This window comes from Garra rufa, chromosome 23, assembly GCF_049309525.1.
Source record: "Garra rufa chromosome 23, GarRuf1.0, whole genome shotgun sequence".
In the NCBI taxonomy this organism is placed as follows: Eukaryota; Metazoa; Chordata; class Actinopteri; order Cypriniformes; family Cyprinidae; genus Garra; species Garra rufa.
The window spans coordinates 37775480-37802724 of NC_133383.1; the positions used below are offsets into that span (position 1 = coordinate 37775480).

The following is a 27245-nucleotide window of genomic DNA, read 5'->3' on the forward strand; positions in this document are numbered from 1 at the left end:
CAACTGTGCTTTTAAACGAATCAAGTGAGTCAATGATTCAATTTCCCATTCAAACAGACAGTCACTTGCTTTATTCCTGAATGAATCAGCCGTTCGAACTAATCAAATGAATGAATGAATCTAATTAAATCAGTGACTTGGCAGATTTACTTAAAATTTTAAAGTATCTTTTCTGTTATTTAATTTAATTTAAAACACTAATTTCAACATGAATTTATTAATTTGAATGCATTCATGCCACCCCTGAGCCTCATTAAACATGAAAATACACCTACAAGCCACTTTGTGTTGTTCTGTGCCACCTCTGTATGAATTTTGTTAATGCTGATTTCATCTCACTGGTAACTTATTGTTAACTTATTGTTGTTTTAATTAGAAATTTAAATCAGTTTAAGGCAAGACACTGCAGGTGAATAGGGTTAAAAAATATTAAAAATTTAATAGTTATCTCTTTACTTAGCCAGTTGATTGATTTACTTTCATAACTGCAAACATTTTTTGTATTACAAGTTTTCTAAAATGTTAGCTTTGAATATGCAAATGAGGCATTATTTAATGAAGTATGCGCTAATTTGCAAACATTTCTAGTACAAAAATCGAAACACTGGATGATGTCAGTTTCAAAATTCTTGTTTAATTTTTTCAAAAGATTTTACAGAGGGAATTTTGGGTATCTAATTTCGTCACAACATAATTCAGAAAATACTTAGAACAGGCGGAAAACGATAGATTTCTGACAGTTTTGAGGAGAATAAAATGTTGTATAAAATCAAGCAAATTATATATGAACAAATCCCTCTGTAAAACCCTTCAGGATATAGACAGGAATAAAAATGTAAAGTTTGGTGTGTAAGTGCTACTAAAATTGAGATTTATGGCTCAGTGTAGGAGAAAAAACTCATTTAGAGAAAACGGCCTTTGAACATATGTATTGTAATTGAAATCTATTGACACAAATAGATAAAGTGCTAAAAAAGAAACACTTAACAGTGTTTTGGGATGTTTTCTTTCCACTAGTCTGAAAAAACACTTTATGAAAAACCAAAAAGCCTAAAATCTCAAACTTGATAGGTGCATGAAAAATGATATATATTTTACATATTTGTACCATTTTTTGTAGAATAAAATGTGTAAAATCAAGCAAATTATATATGAACAAGTCATTCTGCAAAAACCTTCAGGATTTAGACAGGAAAAAAAATTTAAAGGTTGGTTTGTGTAAGTGTAGAAGAAAAATCTATTGACACAAATAGATAAAGTGCTATAAAAGAAACACTTAACAGTGTTTTTTGGATGTTTTCTTTCCACTAGTCTGAAAAACACTTTCAAACCAAAATCTTCATAGCTGCATGAAAAAACTGCTCTTAAAAAAATAATAAAAAAAATTGACATAAAAGATTATATACTTTTAATAAAGTTAGAAAAATGCCATTAAAAGGTAAAAACTAATTCCCTGTAAATCTATTTAAGGAGTCAAATATCACCTCGTAATGGGAAGGCTAATTTTTGATCAGATTTTTTGAAATGTGCTTCTAAAATGTTGGCTGCGGGAGCACAAGTGCTCCTGAAAAAAGAAAAGTAAGCGTAGAGCCCTGCGTTTAAGTGTTTTGATGCCTGATTTTAATTTCTGAAAATATGTGTTGTGTGTTTTCAGTCAGCACCCGAACATGGTTCTCTCAAAACATCAGACGGACCAAATTCAGCCCAAGCTCCTCAGTAAACACGTGTTCAGACTCATGGACAAATTCTGCATTGATCCAGGTGTGTGAGCATTGTGTGTCTGTTTGATAGTGTCATCATCTCAGATGTGTGGTTTTATGAACGTGTGTGTATATGATGTTCACACTGGGTGTGTTTACCACAGGCCTGTGCTCTAATTCAGTCTATAAGAGGAAGCTGGACTCACTGAGGTTTCTCATGTACAAAACCTTTGGAGAGGTACGAAAGTTCCCCTTTTCACAGCCTTTGTTTATTGCATGAGTCAAAAATATGTACGGGTGTCAAGCGTTAGGTTTTTAGAAATCTAGTCTTTGTATTCATGTTAGTTTCACTTCTGCGACTTTAAATATTTCAGCTTGTGTAACCGTTAGGTAAGAATACTGAATAATATTGAACTGTGAGTTAGTGTAAGTGTGCACATCTTACTTATTGTTTTCATAAATGCTTTTAAATATACTTTTCAAGGCAAGACGTATTTGTTTTTACAAATGTGGTGAATTATTCATTTATAAAAATTGTATAGTTTTGAAGAGTTGCACCACATGACATTTTAGAGCCTAAATTTCACGAAGTCGTAAGATTATCTGATATTTTAAGAGACCTTGTTGACCTTGGCACACAGTCATGAGGGTTTGCAGGGGTTTCTTTTGATGTCATTTGATGTCGTTTTTGTGTCTGTATGTTGGTTGCACCACATGCTGTTGATTTTGTGGACAGGTTTTCAAATACCAATAATGTAAATGTCATGAATTATAATTAGTAATAATGTTAATGTAATGATTTAAAAATAATGCTTAATTTACTTTTAAATATTACTTTTTATTTTAGAACATTTATTATTAATCACTTATGTAACTTACTAATAATTTATTAATAATTAGTATTCTTGTTTTTCTAAAGGAACAAAAGATTATGCCAAACATATAAAATAAACAAAACAATTAATAAACTAATAAATTAATGAATGAATCAATAAAAAATAAATACATATATATATATATATATATATATATATATATATATATATATATATATATATATATGTATCAATATATATATATATATCACTATATACTGTATATTTAGTGATATATATAATCAACCTATTCAATTACTAATTGAAAATTATTATATTTAACAATAGAAATAAACATCACAAATACTGATATTATCACTAAATTACATGATGAAGATGCTAATAAATAAAGCCATTTTGGTGGGAAAAAAATGTCGCTCTGCACCCCTTAAAAAAATAAAATAAAGTACTTCTAGTAGTTTTACATTGTGACTAGGGCTGGGCGATATGACCAAAATTTTATTTCACGATAACGATATCTTTCACAATATAATTTTTTGTGATTCACGTGATTTGGCCACGCCCACTTATTTACATTTCGCGGTATACACGGAATAAAAAAATCTTTTACGGTACACATTTCATTCCGCGGTAACAGTATATACCGTCATACCGCCCAGCCCTAATTGTGACATTATATTATGACAATTAAATAAACAAAACAAATTAATCTACAATTTTTGATTACTTGAAATATCTGTATCTGTAATCAACCTATTGTGGCCCACCAAATAAAAAAATAAAAAATAAAAATAAAAAAATAAAAATAAAATAAAATAAAATATTTGGTGGGGAAATAAAATGTCACATTGTGGCCCACCAAATAAAAAAATAAAAAATAAAAATAAAATAAAATAAAATATTTGGTGGGGAAATAAAATGTCACATTGTGGCCCGCCAAATAAAAAAATAAAAAATAAAAAAAATAAATAAAAATAAAAATAAAATAAAATATTTGGTGGGGAAATAAAATGTCACATTGTGGCCCACCAAATAAAAAAATAAAAAAATAAAAATAATAATAAAATAAAATAAAATATTTGGTGGGGAAATAAAATGTCACATTGTGGCCCACCAAATAAAAAAATAAAAATAATAATAAAATAAAATAAAATATTTGGTTGGGAAATAAAATGTCACATTGTGGCCCACCAAATAAAAAAATAAAAATAATAATAAAATAAAATAAAATATTTGGTTGGGAAATAAAATGTCACATTGTGGCCCACCAAAAGAAAAAAAAAACAACAAAAAAAAACATACTAGTCATTTTACATAGTAACATTATTTTATGGCAATTAAATAGACAATAAAAATCAATCTACAATTGGATTTTTGTTTACTTGAAGTAAAATTAGGCATCAACAAATAATGTACAATGCAAACTGTTGAATACTTTGAAATTTTTTTATATGTATTTATTTTTTAATTATGATTTAATTTTTTTAGAATATTTATTATCACTTATGTAACTTACTAATAATTTATCAATAATTAGTAAAGCTGTTTTTTTTCTCTAAAGAAGCAAAATATTGTGCCAAACATATGAATTAACAAGCAAATGAATGAATGAATAAATGATTAAATAAAAAATGAATACTTAACAATGAATAATTAACAAATCACAAAAATATTTTTTTTTCTTTATCATGAAATGACAGTTGTTTTTTCCTGATAATATTAATAAAAATAATTCAAAATTAAATAAAATATAACAAATAATACAATTATCTAATTAAAACATTTAATAAAATATAAAATAAATAAGATAAATGTTATCAAATAAAAATAAATTAATAAATATAAATTAATTACAAAATAAATAGATAGAAAATAAAATGTAAAAATAATAACTATAATAATAAATAAAACAATGTACTACTAGTAATTTTGCATTGTAACATTAATAATAAAAAATGAATCCTACAATTAGGATTTTTTTTTTAGACAGAGTAAAAGTAGGCATCAGCAAATAATGTACAATGCAAACTGTTGAATACTTTTAATAATGTAATTATTTTTAATTTTATGATTTTAATTATTTTTTTATTGTGATTATGATATATGTAATCAACCTATTCAATTACTAATAATGAAAACATAATATAAAGTGACATATTGTGCAACATAAGCTACTGTAATAATCTGATATATTTTGTTTTATGACCAAAGAGTCCCCTTATTTACCACTAAATATTTTCTGCTTTCAGAAATGCATCACACTACAGAGGTTAAAGTTTTTACAACTTCATTGATGAGTCTGTTTCATTGTATTTGTCTGACAGAAAAGCATGTCTGAGGAGAACTGGAGAGACCATGTTCAGGTAACACTAATTCTGTTTGGATTCTGTCAGCACTTCAACATCAAACAACTGAGGTTTAAATTAGTGTGTTGTAATCTCAGGCCATGATCGAAGGCAATACAGAGCTCCAGATTCAGTTGGTGCAGCTGTTGGTTAAACATTGCAGTCTCCAAACTGCTGCCCAGTGGGCTGCGCTTTACAGCTTACCCAGAAACAGGCTTCCCCTAGGAGTCTGGGACAAAATTCAGAGCCTCTCCCCCAAGCAGCTGTAAGTATTAAATGAAATGCACACATACACACACACACACAAACACAGACCTAAGAAACTATATTTGTGAAGACCTCCCATAAATATTCTCCATTCCAATAATAATAATATTTACTGTAACCCTTCTGACACAAGACTGTTTTTGACACTGCTTGCGAACCATCAACCTCAGTATTTTCCTGTTATCCTGTCATAGAGAGATGTGTTCTGTGAGCGGCTCGCCCGAATCCTGGACACCTCTTCAGTCTGTTCAGCAAAAATACTACCAGCTGCCTCTGCCCAGAGAAAACGTCTGCTTTGTGGAAACATTAGATGAAGTCGAGCAGTGCAGAGAAGCTGTTATAAAGGTGACCCTTTGCTACTGTAGCTTTAAAGGAGTAGTTCACTTCCAGAACTAAAATTTGCAGATAATTTACTCACCCCCTTGTCATCCAAGATGTTCAGATGTTCTTTAGTCGTAAAGAAATTAGGATTTAAAAAAAAAAAAACAAAACATTTAAAGGTGCCAAAGAATGCATTGATACAATATTTAAAGGGGTCATCGGATGCCATTTTCCACAAGTTCATATGATTCTTTAGGGTCTTAATGAAAAGTCTCTAATATACTTTGATTAAAAATGATCAATAGTAGTGTAAAACAAACACCCTTTTACCTTATCAAAATCAGCTCTGCAAAATTTCAGCTCATTTTAAGACATGGCCCCTTTAAATGCCACGAGCTCTGCTCGCCCCGCCCCTCTCTGGGATTATTTTTACTTTAGCCGCATTTAGCCATGTTTAGCTGCATTTTGCCATGTTTATCGGCGAAACTTGCCAACAAGCACATTATTAAGAAAGGCCATTTGCAAAGATGCATAAAAAACCCTTATACTCGCTTCTGCTGTGGGTGAAGCTGCATCAGGAACGATTCGCGCCAAGTGTCAATCAAATGTATTTCATCACAACGACAAGAAGCTAAGAATAAATTGATTTTAAAAAAGGGGATATTACTTTTAAAGATTACAAAAATACCACTGGGTGGATTTTTATCATTGTAGGGTGGTTGTGTACACAAACTACCAACACACATTAATGTTCAAACAACATGTGAAAGTTTTCAACCCGATGACCCCTTTAAATTGTTCTCTGATATCTACCTAGAAGGTATATGGCATAGAAAAGGGCAAACATTCTCTAGAAATGTTTTACAGGTCCATTTACAACCCTAGGATTTGTCCCTAGAATGAAATGCTCTGTTATTGCCTTATTTGGAAGGTTCATGAATAATAATGAGGAGCTCTGCTCTGATTGGCTGTTTCACAGAGCAGCTCATTTCAGGAAAATATATATTTAATCTCGGAGCTTGAACCACTATTAATATGTGATTTATTGAAACTGCCGTTTTGAATGCACAATAATTTTTCTTTCACTTTTGTGATTGCATGAGCTCTATGTAACGTTAAACTGCAGCGGCAGTACTTACCACATGTTTTACAAGTTTAGATGCTAGTTAGTGATGCTCAGGATCTGTAAATCATTTACCATCGTCCGCGCAGTCATCTCTCCATTTATGTGGTAAGTGAAATCTTATGGACTGCAATGTAACAGGCTACCACTAGCGAGAAGCTAACCGTGTCCCTTCAGTGGCTCGCCTTATTTTATTAGATCGCTTTATTTGTTTTCCTTGCCTTTCTGAGTAAGTTACAGACACCAACCATCCCTGCACTTAACATCTCCTGCACAACCTGGAACATAACATTTATTCCCGTGATCTGCCATTTTCGCTGTTGTCCTTGCTTTGTTTTTGTTTTTTTCACAATAGCCTAGCTGCAGAACTACTGATGATTGGGCGATGCAAATGTTGGGGGCGTAACTATTAACGATCGTGTCTATTACGTAACAGTCGCTGTTATGTTAGGATTAGCCTATTTTTCAGTGATCTTTTCAGACACCAGATTTATATAAGGAGGAGGAAACGATGGTGTTTGAGACTCACGGTATGTCATGCCCATGTACACAACTGTTATTATTCTACTATGCCAAGGTAAATACAGTTTTCCAATCTATGGCACCTTTAAGGATTTTTCTCCGTATAGTGGACGTCTATGGTGCCTGTGAGTTTCAACTTCCAAAATGCACTTTAACCCTTAAATGCATGAATGTTTTGCCAATCATTATTACATATTCAACCTATCACCTACCAGCCAGCAAGAATTTTGGCTCTCACAGACCTGTTTGTTTGTCTTTAAGAAGCCCTCCTATCCTCCATTCATTACCTGTATTAATTGCACCTGTTTGAACCTGTTACCTGTATAAAAGACACCTGTCCACACACTCAATCAATCAGACTCCAACCTCTCCACTATGGGCAAGACCAAAGAGCTGTCTAAGGACACTAGGGACAAAATTGTAGACCTGCACAAGGCTGGGATGGGCTATAGGACAATAGGCAAACAGCTTGGTAAAAAGGCTACAACTGATGATGCAATTATTAGAAAATGGAAGAAATTCAAGATGCAAGATTTCGCCTCATGGAGAATCTTCAAAAAATGAAGGAGGGAGTGGGTAGTGAATGATGTCCTGGGTCGCTAAAGACCTGAGGTATGCATTTAAGGATTAAATGCAGCTTCACAGGGCTCTAAATGATCCCAGCCGAGAAAGAAGGGTCTTATCTAGCGATTTGTTATTTTCTAAAAAATTTTTTCCTTAAATGCCTTCTCATTTTCTCCTCCAACTTAAAAATCGAATTGAATTTTGACGTGACTTGTAATGATTTAAAAAAGCACATAAATGATGGAAGGTTTTCGAAACACTATTGCGTCGCAAAGTGATTCACTGTTTTGTAGCGCTCCAGACGGATTGTGTAACACAAATCATTTGATTCAAAATGGGCTTTAAAATCTAATCTCGCAAAGGATTTTGACTTTGGAACAGGTTCTTGAATAATTCTGGCAACTGTGAAATTATGGTTTGCAAATCATTTTATTCAGGTGGGGACTTCAGGATTTTGGAGTGGTTTCGCAAATCTTTTTTTTTTTTTTTTTTGAGGAGAAAACATTAAACCAAAAGTGAGATCTCTGATTCAAGTCCTTGAAAATCAAAAAAGTAGTGCTTGAAAGTCCTTGAAACTCCTGGAATTTCATTTTACAGTATCGGTACGAACCCTATTTTTAGAAAATAACCAATTGCTTCGCTAGATAAGACCCTTCTTCCTTGGCTGGGATTGTTTAAAGCCTTTTGAAGCTGCATTCAAACTGCATTTTGAAAGTTCAAACTCGGGGGAACCAAGTCCTTTATTTGGAGAGAAATCCTGAAATGTTTTCCTACATAATTTCTTTACGACTGAAGAAAGAAAGACGTGAACATCTCGGATGACAAGGGGGTGAGTGCATGATCTGTAAAACTTCTCCTTTAAGACCTCTCTGTGTGAAAGACTTCTGTTATGATTTGCTACTGATGTAGTTTATATTGTCACATAAAGAACAAGGAAAGTCCTGTTTTGCATTATATGTCTTCTATAAATGTCTCACCTCGTTCTTCTACAGCCTGGTTGTGTGGTGGGAATGGACATGGAATGGAGAGCCGGTTTTGGCACAGTGTCCTCTCAGCGTGTGGCTCTGATCCAGCTGGCCATACAGGAACGGGTGTTTCTGTTGGACCTTTGTGCTCACGCCATTAGCCACCACAGCACCACAGTGAATTTCATCAGGGCTCTGCTGTCAGACAGGAACATCCTCAAACTGGGTAGGAAACCTCAAGACAAATTAAGCCACTGACTAGTTGATGTTTTTCAGATTTCTTATATGGTAGTTCTGTCATCAACTTTGGTAAGCGTTACTAGCTGTATGTGTGCATCTAGGTTATGGGATGTCTGGAGACCTGCGGAGTTTGGTGAGCACGTGGCCTGAGCTCAGGGAAGAGCCAATAAAAATGGAAGGAGTTCTGGATCTGCTTCATGTCCATCAAGAGGTGCTTATACGACTCCCTAGCTAACCATTCCCGATTGGATATTTCTAACCATATTCTGATTTTGAGAATTGACCTCTGTCTCCTCAGCTTCAACGGTGCTGGTTGGGCAACAGAAGATGTCGGTCAGTGGAAGTGAGTGAGGGACCTGCAGAGAAAGGCCTGAGTTTGCTAGTACAGCAGGTCTTAGGAAAACCACTGAACAAAACCGAGCAGCTCTCCAACTGGGAACGCCGGCCACTCCGGACCAGCCAACTCCGCTATGCAGGTAACACGCAATTAATTCTCTAAAGGGTGTCATTGCGTTTTTCAACCTTGTCTCATTCTCTTTTTGTGCTGACTTTTTTTTTATTTTTTATAGCCACTGATGCGTATTGCCTGCTAGATGTCTACCTCGTCCTCTCTCGCGATCCGAAGAAATTTTGTTTGCCAGAGGACCTCCGCTCCATTCCCTCGGCCCAGTCGGCTAAGAGCCGTGAGGAAAAGAAAACCAAAGAAAAGAGCAAGCAGTCTAAAAGAAGAGAGGTCAGTTCACTGGTACGCTAGTCTCTGACTGGGCTTTTATGAGTCTGTAGTGCTGAAAATTGCTCTGCCCTAGTTACTTTCATAAATTCAATATAAAAGTAGCTGATGACAACATGTGGAGTTTTTATGATGAAAAAAATTAAGGGATCCAACTAAAAATGTGGCAGGCATTCTAAACATAGTTCATTTTTGTGAGGGTTTTGATATCATTAGTTACTTTGTGAATTATTAGTTAAAGGCATAGTTCACCCAAAAGGAAAATTTGACCCCAGGGCAACCAAGATGTAGGTGACTTTGTTTCTCCGGTAGAAAACAAATAAAGATTTTTAACTCAAACCGTTGCAGTCGGTTAGTCATATAATGGCAGTCAATGGGACACATGGATTTGAGAATCAAAAAAACATACACAGACAAAAACAAATTAAACCCTGCGGCTTGTGACGATACATTGAGGTCTTAAGACACCAAACAATCGATCTGTGCAAGAAACTGAACAGTATTTATATCATTTTATTTTACCTCTGATCCACCACAATGTCCAACTGTCTGAGATAAACATCAGTTTTTCATTTTTGGGTGAACAATCCCTTCAATGTATAAGATTTTTTTTTTTTTTTTTTTTTTTTTTTTTTTTAATTTGTCATTTAAAACCACTACATATTTTACACATTTAATTTATAATTTTCTTTAAAGGTTTAGTTCACTTACAAAATAAATATTTATCTTCAGTTGCAAAGAAATTAAGTTTTTTAAGGAATTTTTCTCCATATAGTGGAGTTAAATGTGGCCAATGGGTTGAAGGTCCAAATGCAGCTTCAAAGAGCCCTACACAATCCCAGCCAAGGAATAAGGGTCTAAACTAACGAAATGATCAGTCATTTATTTGAAACAATAAAAATGTGTGCTCTTTTCAACCACAAATGCTCTTGCACCAGCCCAACCTCATGCATTACGTAATTGTGTTGGAAGGTCACGCCACGCGATGTAGGCCGAAGAAAGTCAGATCCCCTTTCACACAGATGAAGAATTAACCTTGCATGACCTTTCCAACATGATTACGTAATGCGTGTAGATGCGGTGCGCATCGCAGAGCTAGTGCAAGACAAGCTTTTGTGGTTAAAAAAGTAAATAAAATATTTTTAAGAAAATGACCAATCGTTTCACTGGATAAGATCCTTGCCTGGGATCATGAAGAGCCCTTTGAAGCTGCATTGAAACTGCAATTTGGACCTTTAACACGTTGGCCACCATTGAAGTCCAGTATATGGAGAAAAATCCTGTGTTTTCCGCAAAAACCTTAACTACTTTTTGACTAAAGAAAGAAAGACGTGAACATCTTGGATCACATTGTGATGGGTACATTTTTTGGATGTTTTTTTTTTTTGGTAATTTCTTATGGAAAAGATTTTGTGAGAGTTTTGTGAGAAGCCCTGTAGTACTTTCTGTCTGTCCAAACTTTTCTCCAATTTCTTGATGCATTATAGTGGATCACAATCTTTGGAACAGTTTAGATGAAAGAAAAGTCAAATAATTTCATCTTCACCAATGTGTGTTTCAATCTTAAGGCTCAGCAGAAGCCAAAGGAGTCCCAGTCTGTGGAGGACTACATAAAGGTAAATTCGGAGTACCAGGGGCCCACCATCACACCGCCAGAACTGCGAGTGGTCTGTGATAACATGCTGCAGGGTCTGGGACGTTTTTTGCGCTGTCTGGGGGTGGATGTCAAGATGCTGGAAAACACGGATGACCATAAAGTAGCAGCCGAGGTGAGACAATCAGTCACCTGTTGTTAACATTTGACATAACCGAATTAGTTATATTAAATTTTACAACTGATATGTCTTTATGCAAGCTTTATGCAAGCGACTATTTGAAAATCTGGAATCTGAGGGTGCAAAAAATCTAAATACTGAGAAAATCGCCTTTAAAGTTCTTAAAGTTCTTAGCAATGCATATTACTAATCAAAATTAAGTTTTAATGTATTTACGGTGGGCAATTTACAGAATATCTTCATGGAACAGGATCTTCATTTAATATCCTAATAATTTTTGGCATAAAAGAAAAGGCTATAATTTTGACCTATTGCTACTTAAGACTGTTTTTGTAGTCCAGGGTCACATATTTAGAACGTATAAGTAACTTAAAATCTGAGTAAGCCTCCATGGCATATGGTGTCCCTCAGGGCTCGGTTCTTGGACCTTTGCTGTTTAACCTGTATGTGCCTTAAAAAAGGCCAAATAATGCAAAAAAACCCGAATTCATACCAAAGTTAGGCTTCCAGATCTATGTAGTGACAACAGCCCCATAGTCATAAACAAAGACAAAACAAAGGTTGTTGTATTTGGCTACAAAGAAAAGGCGAATTTAAGGCAAGTCGTGTCAAACCATAACTAAATCACCCTGCTATTATCTGGAAAAAATAGTTTTTCATGTTCATGTTATTTTTTTCTCCTCCAGCTGGCTCGTGCTGAAGGTCGGGTCATCCTCACTGCAGGTCAGCCATACCAAACAGTAAGTGTCTGTTTGAGTTGTTGAAAGGCATGCAAACTCTGAGCTGTTTTGCATCCTACAGCCGTAGTTTGCCTTCATGGGCAGATCAATAGGTTTTAGTACAGAGCCACAATCTGCTCAACAAAAATCTTGTGTTTGTATATGTGTATAGTTACGGTCACAGGTCGGAGAGGGCCGCTGCCTGACTCTGGACTGCTCAGAAAAGGCACGTGACCAGGCCGTGCACGTACTCAGGCATTTCCACGTCCACCTCACCCCTGCAGACATCTTCAGTCGATGCCAGGTCAGTTGTGCATGCCTGTAAACCAAGCACATAGAGACATGTGTGAGTCTCTTACACTTGTTATCACCAGAACAGAAACCTCTTCCTCTTTAAAAGAAACATTTATCAACTTTTATCAGTTTTAAAAAAAGGGTGGAAAATGCAAAGATACATTGCATAGATTCTCTGTTGATCTCCTTGATAATGGCATATACCACCAAAAAGTTGCATTGAGGCTGCAAACAAACACTGAGAGCCTTTAGAGGAGTTGAACAGACAAGGTTTGTTTTTAAAGATCTTACAGGAAATAACCAAACCAGTGTTTTGCGTCATGAATTCTGTATGTCGGTACCATTGTGACTTTTTTTAAAAAGTTGAATAGTGAGATACCTAAACAGTTGCACTAAAGTGCCCTCGTCTTGAGACATTTCTGTCTTATCTGCAGACATGAGAGTTGTGAGCCCGGAAGGAAGCTCAAGGAGATAGAGGGCTTCTCTGGTGACACTTCTCCTGTGAATCAATGGCCTGATGTGCCACTGAGGTTTTCGCTAGAACAAGTGGAGGAGGAACTTTCTTTAGGCATTTCCTTTCACATAAGTGATGATCGGAATTCAGACAATGGATATGGATAAGGAAATAAGCAATTACCGGAGGGATACCAAAATAATAGGAGACAAACAGAAGGAAAGAGTAAAAACAAAAAAGTACATAGTCATCATTAGAGATGCACTGATATGGTTGTTAGATTCAAGTGAAAACATCACAACACACCTTTGTCCAGAAAACCACATGGCATGTGGTGTCCCTCAGGGTTCAGTCATTGGACCTTTGCTGTTTATTCTTTATTTGCTCAAACAAGGCTAAACAATGCAACGTAACAAATGAGTTCACCATGTGTATGCAGCCAGATCTACCAAGCACCATTGTTGCTAGGGTATATTTGGTGGTGGCTGGCTTATTGCTTACTAGTTCAAGTCAAACATGTTTTTATGATAGAATAAAATCATAAGAGAGATCGCTTTGAAATATCACTACACACTTTTGTCCATATGGTATTCCTCAGGGCTCGATCATTGGCCATTTACAGCTTAACCTGTATATGCCCCAAATGGGCTAAAATCATAAGTTAGATCGCTTTAAAAAATCACAACACACCTTTGTCCACAAAACCTCATGGCATGTGGTGTCCCTCAGGGTTCGATCATTGGACCTTTGCTATATATTCTGCATACTGTATGCCCAAACAAGGCTAAATTATGCAACATAGCAGAAGAGGTGGTTGCTGGCCTAATTGCTTACTAGTTCAAGTCAAAAGTGTTTCTATGATAAGTTAAAGTCATAAGTGAGATCTCGTTGTAATATATCAACAACACATCTTTGTCCAGATAACCACATGGCATGTGGTGTTCCTCAGGGCTCGATCATTGGACCTTTGCTGTTTGGATCCTTTGGCTAATTGCTTAAATCATAAGAGAGTTCGCTTTAAAAAATCACAACACACCTTTGTCCAGAAAAACCACAAAGCATGTGGTGTCCCTCAGGGCTCTATCATTGGACCTTTGTCTTTAACCTGTATATGCTCAAACTAGGCAAAATAATGCCAGATAACAGAAGAGAATACCATAGGTAGGCCAGCAGATCTCAACACATCTCTCCCCAGAAAATCAAATGATTTAAGGTATCAATCACATCCATAGCACAAACAGGATGGGTTATTTGATCAATTTAAATAAGAGGTTTGTTAGTAATATGAGCGGTAGTGAAGCAAACACCACTAAATATATTGGCTAATACCAATAAGATGATCAAGGGATGAGAAAGTCGATGGGAAAGGAGACTGTGAGAAGAGAGGCAGCCCTGCAAGAGAGGACAGGCAGAAAGATGTTGTGAGAGATAACAGAAAAACACAGGGAGAGACAGTCTAGGGTGTGAGACAAAGGGAGAGATGGAGGCAGATATGCGCTTGACTCATTCCTGCTCTAATACCTGATCTTCATTAGAGCTGCACCTCCGACTCCATTGCACGTCTACAGTTGTTTACTACCTGCGATTTTAAGATTCAAGAGCCTATAGTGGGACGGTAAATATTGGGACGGTTAACATTGGCTGTACGATACTTGTAATGTTTTTGAAAGAATCGAAATGCTTGCCAACGCTGCATGTATTTGGTCAAAATAAGAAAAGTATAAAAATACTTTTTTGTATTTGAATATATTTGAAAATGTAACTTACAGCTTCAACTTACCTTAAGTTTAGCAGCTGCCTTGAAATTTTAAGTTAAATCAACTTAAGTCATTTCAACTCACAAATTAAATCAACTCCTTTTTATTGTAATAAGTTAAAATGACTTGTAGTTTTAAGCTGAATTAACTTAATTTAAGGCAGCTGCTGAACTTAGGTTTTTAAGTTGAATCTGGTGAAAACTTTTTACAGTATAGAGGCAAATAAAAGTGATGCGGCAAGTTGGGAGTTGAGAGCTGTTTTCAATGAACGATGACCTAGATTTTGGTCTGATCCTCATGTAGACTTATATAAAGACTTGGAATTTAGTGCACAAGTCATTTTATGGTGCTGTTAGTTCATTTTTGGATCTCAGCATCATTTATCCCCATGCACTTTTTATTCTAAAGGAAACGATCAGCATGGGAAAAAATAGTCATATGGGTTTGACAACGTGAGGGTGACTAAACGATGACAGAATTTTAATTCTCCCTGAACTATACCTTTAGTAATACTTGGCACGGCCTATTATTATTTATGTCATAACTATTAAGTAGTTGATGCGACATCCTTAAAACTTAGTGACTACGCAGTTCTGCATGTATCATATGCCACACACCTCATAACAGTCAAAACAGTTTCTACCACGCCAAGTTCACACCTACACCCAGCAAGGACGGAAGAGCACAGGGATCTAGTCTAGACGTGGGTCGTCTGAACTCCACATGGGTGGTGGTTTCTGCAAATGTGTCAATTTTGTGGCCACCTACCTTTTCTGAGCGGGTGGCCGGCCCAGCGGCTCCCATCCTGATCTATTGCATTCCACCATTTGTTGCACCAGGTTGTGTTTGCCCAACAAAATGTGCTAGAAAACAGCATTTTTAAGGTATGAATTAGATGGAATGTACTCAAATAAAGACTGTATGATAGTTGGAAATGGAGGGATTTTAGAGGCGCACCCTAGGGCTGGTATGTGGAAGCCCACCCATGCTAAGTTAACCCTTTTGTTCTCCAATTGTAAAGTCCTTTGATTAACAGTGACTTGCCCCCCAGCTCTGTGAGGAACATTCCTAGAGCCCTCTGTGTGGCCCATTGATACTCATTGCCAATCATTAACCTCTCCCCTGCCCGTCCCGCCATAATCCTCTCTCTTTCTGTGTCTCTCAATCTATCTCTATCTCTTTTTCTCTCTCGCTGCTTTATCAGTGCCTCTTCCTGTGAATTCCTCTCTGTCCACACCAGGTTTAAGTCAGGATCAGGGCTAAGCTGAGTTCAAATGTGTGTCACCACACTAAACTAGAGCACTAAATGGATTGGGAGATCCAACTCGATCCAGTTGAATGTTTCTTGTCAGTGACTGTTAACACTTTTAATACAGACATATAGTGCTAGGCAAATATTTTGGACACACCTATTACTTCTTTATTATGAGTGTTTCCTATAATTTGGAATCATAGTGAAGTCGTCAAAACTATGAAATAATGGCAATTAAATTTGTTGGCATTTTTGTAGTCCCTAAAAATTTTTATAGGTTCTACACTATTGCTGCTCTACTGAAAAATATTTGTAACGAATTTCGTTAATATATAAAGTATATAAAATATGAAATAAAATGTCTAAATTATTATTAAGGAAGCCCTTTTCCAACTAATAATAATAATAAGTAGTTGTGACTAGAATTCTCATAAAATAAAAAACTAGGTTTCTTATACATTTTACATTTCTCATGCAACTTTATATCCAAAAGTATTTTTAAAGATGTTTCTTATGCTCATCAAGGCTGCATTTATTTGATCGAAAATACAGAAGAAAACTGTAATGTTGCGAAATATTATTTCAATTTAAAATCACTGTTTTCTATTTGAATATGTTAAAAAATGTGATTTATTGCTGTGATACAAAGCAAAATTTTCAGCATCATTACTCCAGTCTTTAGTGTCACATGACCCTTTAGAAATCATTCTAATATGCTGATTTATTATCAATTAAATTAAAACAGTGGTGCTGCTTAAGTTTTTTATTCTTTGATCAATAAAAGGTTAAAAATAAATAAAGCATTACAATAATCTATCATTGAGGTCATTAATGCATGTATTAACATTTCTGCATTTGACATTGACAGAATAGGTCGTAATTTCGATATATTACATAGGACACCTAGGTTCCTGATGATGAAGAATTGACAGAGCAGTCATTGAGTATTAGACTATGTTTTAGGTTATTACATGCAGAGGTTTTAGGTTTAGAAATTAACACCTCTGTTTTGACAGAATTTAGCAGTAAGAAATTTCTCGCCATCCAATTTTTTATATCAACTATGCATTCTGTTAGTTTTTCAAATTGGTATGTTTCACCGGGCCACGAAGAAATATAGAGCTGCGTATCATCAGCATAACAGTGAAAGCTAACACCATGTTTCCTGATGATATCTCCCAAGGGTAACATATAAAGCATAAAAAGTATTGGCCACAGTACTGAGCCTTGAGGTACTCCATACTGCACTTGTGACTGATATGATACCTCGTCATTCACTGCTACGAATTGATGCCGGTCAGATAAATACGATTCAAACCATGCCAGTGCACTACCACTAATGCCAACATAATTTATTTATTTAAAAGAATATTGTGGTCAATCGTATCAAACACAGCACTAAGATCCAGTAGCACTAATAGAGAGATGCAACCACGATCGGATGACAGGAGAAGATCATTTGTAACTCTAATAAGAGCAGTCTCAGTACTATGAAACAGTGACTACAGTCTCAGTACTATGATAAAACCTGACTGGAAATCCACAAAGATACCATTTTTCTGTAAGAAGGAACATAATTGTGAGGAAACCACCTTTTCTAGTATCTTTGACAGAAAAGCGAGATTTGAGATTGGTCTGTAAATGAACAAATCCCTCTGTAAAAAAACCTTCAGGATATAGACAGGAATAAAAAAAAAAGTAAAGTTTGGTGTGTGTAAGTGCTGTTGAAGTGGAGATTTATGGCTCAGTGTAGGAGATAAACTCATTTTGAAAAAACTGCCTTTAAAAATATGTATTGTAATTAAAATCTATTGACACAAATAGATAAAGTGCTATAATAGAAGCACTTTAAATTGTCTTTTGGATGTTTCCTTTCCACTTGTTTTTAAAAAAAAAAACCATTATGACAGACTGAAAAGCCCAAAATTGCCTGCAGTGTCTCCCCTTAAGGAAAGATTTTCATTTGTTATTATTATTACGTTTACAAAAACTCATATATTGGCATCAATAGAGCCCAACATCCAATTCTGTTTTGAATTCTTTCACCACTGCTTTGAATTCTTTAATAACAGCAATGCTTGCTTCAGCAAGAACAGCTAATTATTTTGGTCACATGGTTTTGATTCCTTGAAATCAACACCATGTTCTTCATATCTCGTACCACTCCTCTGTCTGGTATCCAGTAATACAGTAATTCCTCACACGTTACCGTGTTACTGCTATCATACCCTCAAATACCATTCCACCAGACTCGCCGGGCCAATACTTGATCCCTGCCATTTCTCTGGGAAACTCTTTGCAAATGTGTCTCCACCAATGTGGCATCCAAACCACGGAGACAGACTTTCTAGGTTTACTTGATCAGCTTCATACAGCAGCATCAGATGACTCCCGACCCTTTTTTTAGACGTGAGACTCGCAGGTTCTTAGTATCGCAGACGCTGCCGTGGCACTGGCGCAGACTTCCCACGATACCGTGGAGAGGAGGTTTTGGGGGTGAACAGGAACCGAAACGCTGTGAGAAGATATAAGGAGAGAGAGAGGAAGAGAAAGAGGGAAAGGGTGTTTGAAAGAAGGTTTTCTGCCTCTTTGATCTACAAAGAATGCTGAGAAAAAGGGAAGAAAGTGAAAAGACAGGAGAACTTTGAGGTTCTACTGCAGCAGAGCAAGTGTGCAAAACACTCTTGGCTGATTGATCGTATTTCCGTTCCTCTTTTCTCTTGGCACATTGGATCCCATTGTTTTATTTGCAGTCTAAACCATACGAAGCACTTGATTAAAGTCACATGAAGTCAGAATGTGCCCTATTTAACGTCTTAAAGCAGTAGTTCACAGAAAAATATGAAATCTTTTAAAGTGTCTTCTGTAAAATGCAAAACAAGACATTTCGAAGAATGTTCAAGCTGCTTTTTTTCTGTACAGTTAATGTGAATGTGTTAGATTTTCTGTTAATAATGATTTTATAATAATGAACTTTTGAAGACAAAAATTTACAGTATTCAAACTACTACTTTATAATGCTTTTATTGCACACTTTTTTCTTTTTTGGAGCTTGGTTTCAATGCATTTTTAAAGGATAACTGTTGCCAAAATGCAACCTGGGCTGTTTTTTTTTTTACTGTAAATGAGACAAACATATATCTAAAAGCATAATTACGACAAACGAGTGAATGGCCGGTGAATGAGAGTACTAGGGGCATACATTTGAGCGCATAAAAATCTATATTTTTACAACACTAAGAAGGCTCGACACACCATGACACTTTGCTCGAAGTATTGCCTGGGTCTCTACACATCAACTCAAACATTGAGAACATTGTTTGTGTACACAGAGTTACTAAAAAGAAAGTTTTTGAACAACTCACTTTCACTGTTTGAGTCTCCGCTCGCGGCCGTCTTGCCAGTCGAGAAGTGTCGATCTCCGAATGCGAATGAATGGACTCCATAGGACGAAATATTAGGCTTATATGAGGCTCTTTTTACAACTAGAAGGTTAATATTGTTTTTCACTTGTGACAAAACAACGAATTAGCCGTGCATTTATATGGAAATATGCTTTAGGAGCTATCCATCCTCGCAATCGGAGATCAACACTTCTTGACTGGCAAGACGGCCGCGAGCGGAAACCCAAACAGTGAAAGTGAGTTGTTCAAAACCTTTCTTTTTAGTAAACTGTGTGTACACAAACAATGTTCTCAATGCTCGAGTTCATGTGTAGAGACCCAGGCGATACTTCGAGCAAAGTGTCATGGTGTGTCGAGCCTTCTTAGTGTTGTAAAAATATTGATTTTGATGCGCTCAAATGTATGCCCCTATGTACTCCCATTCACCGGCCATTGACCACCGCTTTTAGATACATGTTTGTCTCATTTACAGTAAAAAAAAAAAACATCCCAGGTTGCATTTTGGCAATAGTTATCCTTTAACTATATGAAGATATCAGCATGAATATTGCTCTATTTCTCATTTTGTGTTTCACCTAAAAAACAGGTCAAGGCACAAAAGTGACTTTTTATGTCATTTGGAAACAGTGTGTGAATTTAATGTTGTTAGCCAGGTAATTAATTAGGGGCCAAGCACCGAAGGTTATTTTACTAGATTATTTTTACCGCTTGATTATTTTTACTTGTGTAGTTTGTGAATAATTTGGACTGTTTGTGCAGTTTTTTTCACTACTTCTTACACTGTTGGTGTTTATTGTTCACACTCGGATTAAGAATATATTTGTCTGAAAAAGTAACTTTTTTACTGTGGTTTGCTATTATATAACACCGTTTCTGCTATGACTTCTGAAACGTTTTGGACAGGTCTATATTGTGAAAAGCGCCTATAGTAATATTGTTAAATGTGGCTATATGTGCTTAGGGAATGTTATATATAGACAAAGTTTTATTTGTGAGTGTAAAACACCTAAATACAAATGTCTAAAGAAAAAAAAAATCCAAACTTCAGGAGTTTTTGTTTGAGTACACAGTAAAAAACACCCAATTGTGGCTAGCGTTTTTTTCCGAAAGTTCAGGAAATTCACTAATTTTTAGAGAAAACAAAATTATTTTAAATTAGCTAGACATAAAGTTTAAGTTCTTATGTTTATTAATGATATATGACAGTTGATGCTGACTGCTAGAATAGGTCTGAAAAAACAAAAAACAAAGAAATGTACAGGTGCCTCAGCTGCCCCAATAAATGTTGTAGGTCTTTAAGGGTTAAAAGGTATTTTTGCAGCTTAATATTCACAAACGCTAGTCCATATCGCATTTTGATTTAAGTGTACTGACCTACTTTTGATTTATTCATCCAAAATTTGGCAAATTCCATGACATTATATAATAAACCTTATTTTTATGACTGGATTCCGCGTTTCTGTCCACGTTTTCCACATTATAAGGCCCAGTGAGTGCTTTTGGACACTAGATGCACGCTATTCTGAAGTAACAGTTTTGTCTTGCTCCAGCTCTGAAACAACTTTTCATTTTTAAATTTGTCCGTTCCATACAACTGTCATATAGAGTACACAACTGTCATACTTTGCACCATCCAATACTGTAAACCCAACCCGCTGATTGTTTTTACTTGGAAATGCGGCCCATTACAGAAGTGAAATGGGTTGCGGATAGGGTTTCATTTTCGTGAAAGAATGAAACCCAGTCTAGGTCAGAGAGTTCGGGGCATGTTGTCTTGGTTGGCGTTTTCCCGCTTTACCCCGACCCCTTGCCTCTAGGGCAAGAAGGAACGGGAAAACGAAGGAGGGAGAGAGAGGGGAGACGAGAGCAGGGAGACATTCCTCAGACATGCCAGGACATTCCGAGGGAAACCATCTCAAATATTTCCCACTGCGATCCGCGCTGTGTGTGTGTGTGTGCGTGTGTGTCTGACTCCTGTTTCTGAGGCCAATCTGACAAACTGACTGACAGGCTGTCTGCACCGGAGCAGAGCCCGAAGCACACAAGATGTGTGTGTGGGAAAGTGCGAGTGAGAAAGTCAATGTGAGAATAGTTGAATCTGCGCTTGTTGGAGAGACTGAAAGACGAGGAGGGAGGGAGAAAGGTCATGCAAAGCACATCTTTTGAAAGGCACAGGAAACATTTTCGATTATCGTTCTTTTTCTGCCTCATGCAGAACAAGATCCGGGCTGTGATAAGATTGCCCATAACTGCCATGTAAAGCACTTGATTATATTTTTAATATTAATTCTTTTTTCATTACATTATTATTATTAAATACTATTTATTATGAATTAATGTATCAGTTAATGTCTTTATAATATCACACTTAATATTTTCTCAAACTGTGTAAATAGGCCTTTTAACATACATTAATGTAGGTTTGTTGTCCATATATATTTAGAAAAAGGATCAAGGAAATCATGATATTCGGGGCTCATCAGAAAAAGTATATAAACCACTGGTCTGGTTGACTTGCTACTAGGTACTTCGAACTAAAATATTTGATGCCACTAGCTGTGTTTCTATCAAAACTGGAATATCGCATAAAACAATTGTGAAAAAGCACCGTTTTCATCTAACAAGTCAAAGAGAACAAAATAGTCACTTCCTGATAAACTAGCACTAAATATCACTAAGAAAAGTAGGAGAAGCCACTGAACATAATAATTTTCAGAAAAAATAAATTACTTGCGGCTCAGTTTTCGGAGGCAGATCCCTGCTGTTTGGGAACACAGTCATGTAAGACAGTTTTGGGAGGAACTTATATACAAATACATTGATGACAGACTTTGTTCTGGGATTTAAGAAAGACTATAATATTTCAGATGCTGTGTAACGAGATGGTTAGTTAGTTTATTCTGTCCCATGACTTTTTTTGATGCTCATGGAGGAATTTATTCTGCAAAAGCATTTTCATCCCTTTTTCGCACAAGTCAAAAACCACCTCAAGTGAGTAAACTTTTTTTACGAATTAAGCCATTTTCTTTTGAAACTGGGTGTCTCCATCACTCGTTTCTAATGCGATACTTCAAAATGCACATAAAAACAAGTTGATGGAAACAACACAACTAAATAGTTCTTTCTTTTATTGCATACAATGTATTTCAGCTCAAATCTTGGCAACTCTTGCTAGTATTGTGAGAAATAGACTTTTACCGTCAGTAAACTCTACTGTGGGTAATCTGAAGGCGTTCTGTCAGTGGAAATCTAAGCTCAGTTTTACTGATTATCTTGCACCTTTTCCCCCACTAAACCGTTGCAGAACATTGTGGTTTGGCTAACCTCATCCAGCTTTCACACCCCGGATGTGTCACATTTTGGCGGAAAGAGTTGCAAACTTGCACTTCTGTCTGTGTGTCCGGTGCAAAGGGTCAGCCTGTGAGCACAGAGGGTCAGGGTATGCGACTTGTGTGTGTGTGTGCTTGTATTCGAGATGTATAATAGGAGCGTATTTCCTGTTGGCACCCCCATTTGCTCTCGCTCTCTGGGTCTGCGATTAGCTGCGGTGAGGAATCTGTAGCACCCGGCAGCTGGAATGTCCTGTTTGCCTAGATCTGTTTGTGCTTTCTGCGCGCCGTGTTTTGATTGGCCTGACTGGCACTGGTGTGTATGTGTGTGTCGGTAACGCAACGCAGAGCCTCGCTGTTTGATGTGAGCCATTGTGTCAGAGCCAAGCTGCTTCCTGCTACTGCTGAGAGAAAGACAGCGAGGGTCCCTTACTTAGACTTTTCCTAAGTATACTTTTAAATGGTGCGTAATTTCCATATTTTGCACCGATCTCACGGCGCGCACACACACAGCTGCCTCTGTCCGTGTCACAGGGTGTTAAAGAAATAATCTGGGTTATTTTCAACTTCTTGTGTGTGGACCACATCTGTGGTATGGTGTTCGTTAGCACAGATGATAACTTTTGACATTTTCTCTAATAAATGTGATTTTAAGCCATAGTTTACCCCAAAATTACATTTCTTTCATTAATTACTCACCCTCATGTCTTTACAAACCTGTAAGACCTTCGTTTATCGTCAAAACACAAATTAAGATGTTTTTGATAATCTTAGCGCTTTTTGACCCTGCATATACCTCAAGACAACTGACTTCAAGGCTTTACTACCTTCCTGGGCCTTGAATGTGTTGCTGTCTATGCAGGGTCAGAAAGCTCTCGGATTTCATCAAAAATATCTTAATTTGTGTCCTAAAGATGAACTGTCTTACATGAGGGTGAGTAATTAATGGCAGAATTTTCATTTTTGGGTGAACTCTTTAAACGGGCAGTACTCCTAAAAATCTGATGTTAATTTTACTTTAGGGCATCCAAGATGTTGGTGACTTTTTTTCAGTAGAACTTCAAAGATTTTCTTTTTTAGATAAAACCGTGATCCTTGGTGATTCATACAATGCAAGTCAGAGGCTAATGGCTTGTTGAGAGTCCAAAAAATCATATCAGGCAACACAGAATTAAAACCTGTGGGTTTTGGTTTGCAAATGAATCATTTTTTTATAAGTGAGGTAGCTGTTGACTTGCATTTTGTGAGTCACTAAGGACCACCATCATCTTTACTGTTCTACTGAAGTAAAACGTCTCCTACATGTTTAATGTTCTGAGGGTAAGTAAGTTAAAGGGTTAGTTCACGCAAATTAGCTTATTATTTACCCTCCAGACATCCTAGGTGTATATGACTTCCTCCTTTCAGATGAATCCAATCAGAGTTATATTAAAAATTATTCTGGCACTTTCTTGTCAACAGTCCAAAACAAGTCCGATAAAATGCATCCATCCATCCATAATAAAAAAAGTGGCTTACATGGCTCCTGGGGGTGAATAAAGGTCTCCTCCAGCTAATCAATGTGTTTTTGTAAGAATAATATCCATATTTAAAGCATAATAATCACTTAAATGATGTAGGATGTCTGTGTTGCACATGCACCTCTCAGAAGTGATGAATACAAAGGCGCAGTGGACAGAGGTAAACAAAACAACAGTCACGACTTAGAAGTACAGAGCAAGGATTTGTGAAGAAAATGTTGGAGGATTTCGATATAAGCTAAGAGGAGACTTTTTCTTTGCTAAAGTAATGAAACTTTGATTCCTTTATTAGGTTTCTTGTCAACAGTCCAAAACAAGTCCAATAAAGTGCATCTACCCATAATTAAAAAAAAAGTGACTCACATGGCTCTTGGGGGTGAATAACGGTCTCCTCTAGCTGATCGATGTGTTTTGACAGAAATGTCGATAAAAGAGGAAACTGGCTCTTTTCCAGAGATGTATAGTAACGAAGTAGAACTACTTCACTACTGTACTTAAGTACTAAAAGGCAGTATCTGTACTCTACTGGAGTATTGTTTTTATCTCCTACTTCCACTTTTACTTAAGTACATATTTTCGATGAGTTTAATACTTTTACTCTGATAGGTTTTTTATGTGCTGTATCGTTACTCGTTACAATTATAAAAATGTTATGAATCATTCCAAACCCACATTATCACTGCCAGAGCAGTAGATGGCTCTGTCACAGATTTGAATAAGCTGGCTCATCATTGAGCGAATCAGACGATCAAAGAAGACAGCGCTGCCTGCTTGCATTGAGCTTTTTTGCAGCATGTTGGGGTTCCGGTACACCAGCCATGTCAATTTCATGAATGAAAATTTGCTTATCAGTGCATATCTTAATGCGCACCTACGGTATATCTAAAAAAAAAAAAAAACAAGATGCTGCAGCCAATGAGCAGCCGGCGGGGGCTGGTTGCCAGGCTGCAGGATGACTCAACCTCGCTCCACGGACAGTTTTTTATGTTTTATCAGACAATAATTATTTAAGATTTTGCTTCAGTATAATTTTCGGGACAATTAGAGCGGGATTCGGGACAGCAGCTTAGATTTCGGGACTGTCCCGAATTTTTCGGGACGTCTGGTCACCCTAACATAACACAATACTTGTACTTTTACTTTCAGTATTTGAGTAGTAAATTTTTAAATAAACTACTTGCAATACTTAAGTACAAAATGTTTTGAATACTTTAGTACTTCCACTTAAGTACAGTGCTTAAAGAGCACTTCAACTTCTACTCAAGTAACTTTTTTGATAGACCACTTGTATTTTTACTCAAGTCTGGGTCTCTAGTACTTTATACATCTCTGCTCTTTTCTATTTTGACATTTTTGTCTTTTATTAGATAGGACAGTATTTAGACAGGAAGCAAAGTGGGAGAGAGAGGGGGGAACTAGAACTAGATCTAAGTTTAAGGGTGATCGTGCCTTTGCGTTGATCGGACCAAATCTGTGGAATAAGTTGCCAATAACTATTAGAAAGGCACCGACTTTGGCTACCTTCAGATCCAAATTAAAACTTCACTTATTTTCTATATCATTTTAAATGGTTGATGTCTTAGGATTGTTTTTAGTTTTAATGCTATTTTGTTTTATTATGTGGATGTGTTATTTTCTATTCTTACCTTGTAAAGCACTTTGGGCAACTGTGTTGTATTTATATAGTGCTATATAAATAAAAGAAAGAAAGAAAGAAGAAGAAAGAAGCAGCCGCACATTGCCATTTCAGAGCTTGGAAGTGCTAGGATAATTTTTAATACAACTCCAACTGGATTCGTCTGAAAGAAGGAAGTCATATACACCTAGGATGCCTTGAGGGTGAATAAATAATGGACTAATTTTAATTTTTCGGTGTAGTAACCCTTTTAGGGGTGTTTATTTTGATTAAAACACACTCTGGTGTGATTGCTTTGTTAGTGTGGTTCATTTGAGTAAGTGTGAACACTGCCATCCAAACCCTGGTGTGCACCAAACAAGCGGACTAATACCAAAAAGATGGCTCTAGGTCTGCTTTCAAACGAACTCTGGTGCGGTTCGAATGAAATATGAACACAAAACAGACCAAATACTTCTAAATGAAACAAAAAAATGTAATGACATGATTCGACGCTATGCGGTGTGATTTGACAAAGGGACAAGCAGTGTGTCCAAAACAAAATGAGCACAGAGAAAACGTGGAGCATTTTTTTGGTGGACTGTCCCTTTAAAACAACTCCAACCAAAGGAAATCCAAAAGTTCATCCACCTAGAAAAGTAGTCCCAATTGAAAATTCTGATTGACAGCTTCACCGAGTCAAATATCACAAGTTTCCATTGAAGAGTTCATGTGAGTACTTAAAAACACAAGTTTGACTTTGATATTTTTAACCCTCTGGTTTGGTTGCTACCTAACTTCAATTGCAAAAAATGTTTTCCATTCATGAAGTCAAACCGGGGGACAAGTCAAAATGATCTGCATGCCACACACCAGTTAAAAACTCACAGCTGGCCAGTAAATGAACTCTACATTCATTCGCACGGTGAGAGCATTTTGTCCCACCAAATGTCCCCTCTGCACCCAGAAAGCTTGTTTTTATGGTCCACCATGTGAAAAGTTGTAAGTCATGCTTGGCTTGGCTAAAGAAACATAGCTGCACAAAAGCTCTGATCGATTAGAAAACAAGCTGCATGACTTGAAGTGTCATTCATGTCTGCAAATGTGGGACGAGTTGTGCAACAAAGTCGAAGTATATTGGGATTAAGGTTTTGTTGAAATTGGTAACCGTTAGTATGAGCAATAATAAAAGTGATGCTTGCTTTAGCGAAGTGGGAGCTGATGAATCTCTTGAGGAAAAAAGCATAGTACAGTGACCATAAGACACGCACACAAAGAAAGAAGAGGGAGAATTCTTCCCAAGTAAGGGAAAGGGAGGGTAAATGATTGACGGATCTTTTCAGAAAGAGATAGGAATGGAATGAGAGAGCGAGAGATGAAATGAGCTCTTCCTCTCGCTGCTTTCTGCTTGAGAGCATTCCTGTGCAGCGATGATGTCATGAGAACTGGCCCCGGGCAGACAGGGCTGCTTATGTTGTTCAGAGAGGAGGGGCCGCACTCTTTCACCTCACGG

At 36.5% G+C, this 27245-nt stretch overlaps 1 protein-coding gene across 1 annotated transcript in view; it reads left to right on the plus strand.

The window, feature by feature from the left end:
• Positions 1–1656: 1656 nt before the first annotated feature.
• LOC141299593 (exonuclease mut-7 homolog) overlaps positions 1657–27245 on the plus strand; it is a 63486-nt gene continuing 37897 nt past the window's right edge. The window contains exons 1-12 of the mRNA XM_073829961.1: positions 1657–1761; positions 1865–1938; positions 4861–4899; positions 4980–5146; positions 5343–5493; positions 8671–8869; positions 8985–9094; positions 9182–9359; positions 9453–9616; positions 11182–11382; positions 12075–12128; positions 12280–12411. Coding sequence (XP_073686062.1) covers positions 1668–1761; positions 1865–1938; positions 4861–4899; positions 4980–5146; positions 5343–5493; positions 8671–8869; positions 8985–9094; positions 9182–9359; positions 9453–9616; positions 11182–11382; positions 12075–12128; positions 12280–12411 — 1563 coding nt within the window. The 5' untranslated portion in view covers positions 1657–1667. The remainder of the gene's footprint in view (positions 1762–1864; positions 1939–4860; positions 4900–4979; positions 5147–5342; positions 5494–8670; positions 8870–8984; positions 9095–9181; positions 9360–9452; positions 9617–11181; positions 11383–12074; positions 12129–12279; positions 12412–27245) is intronic.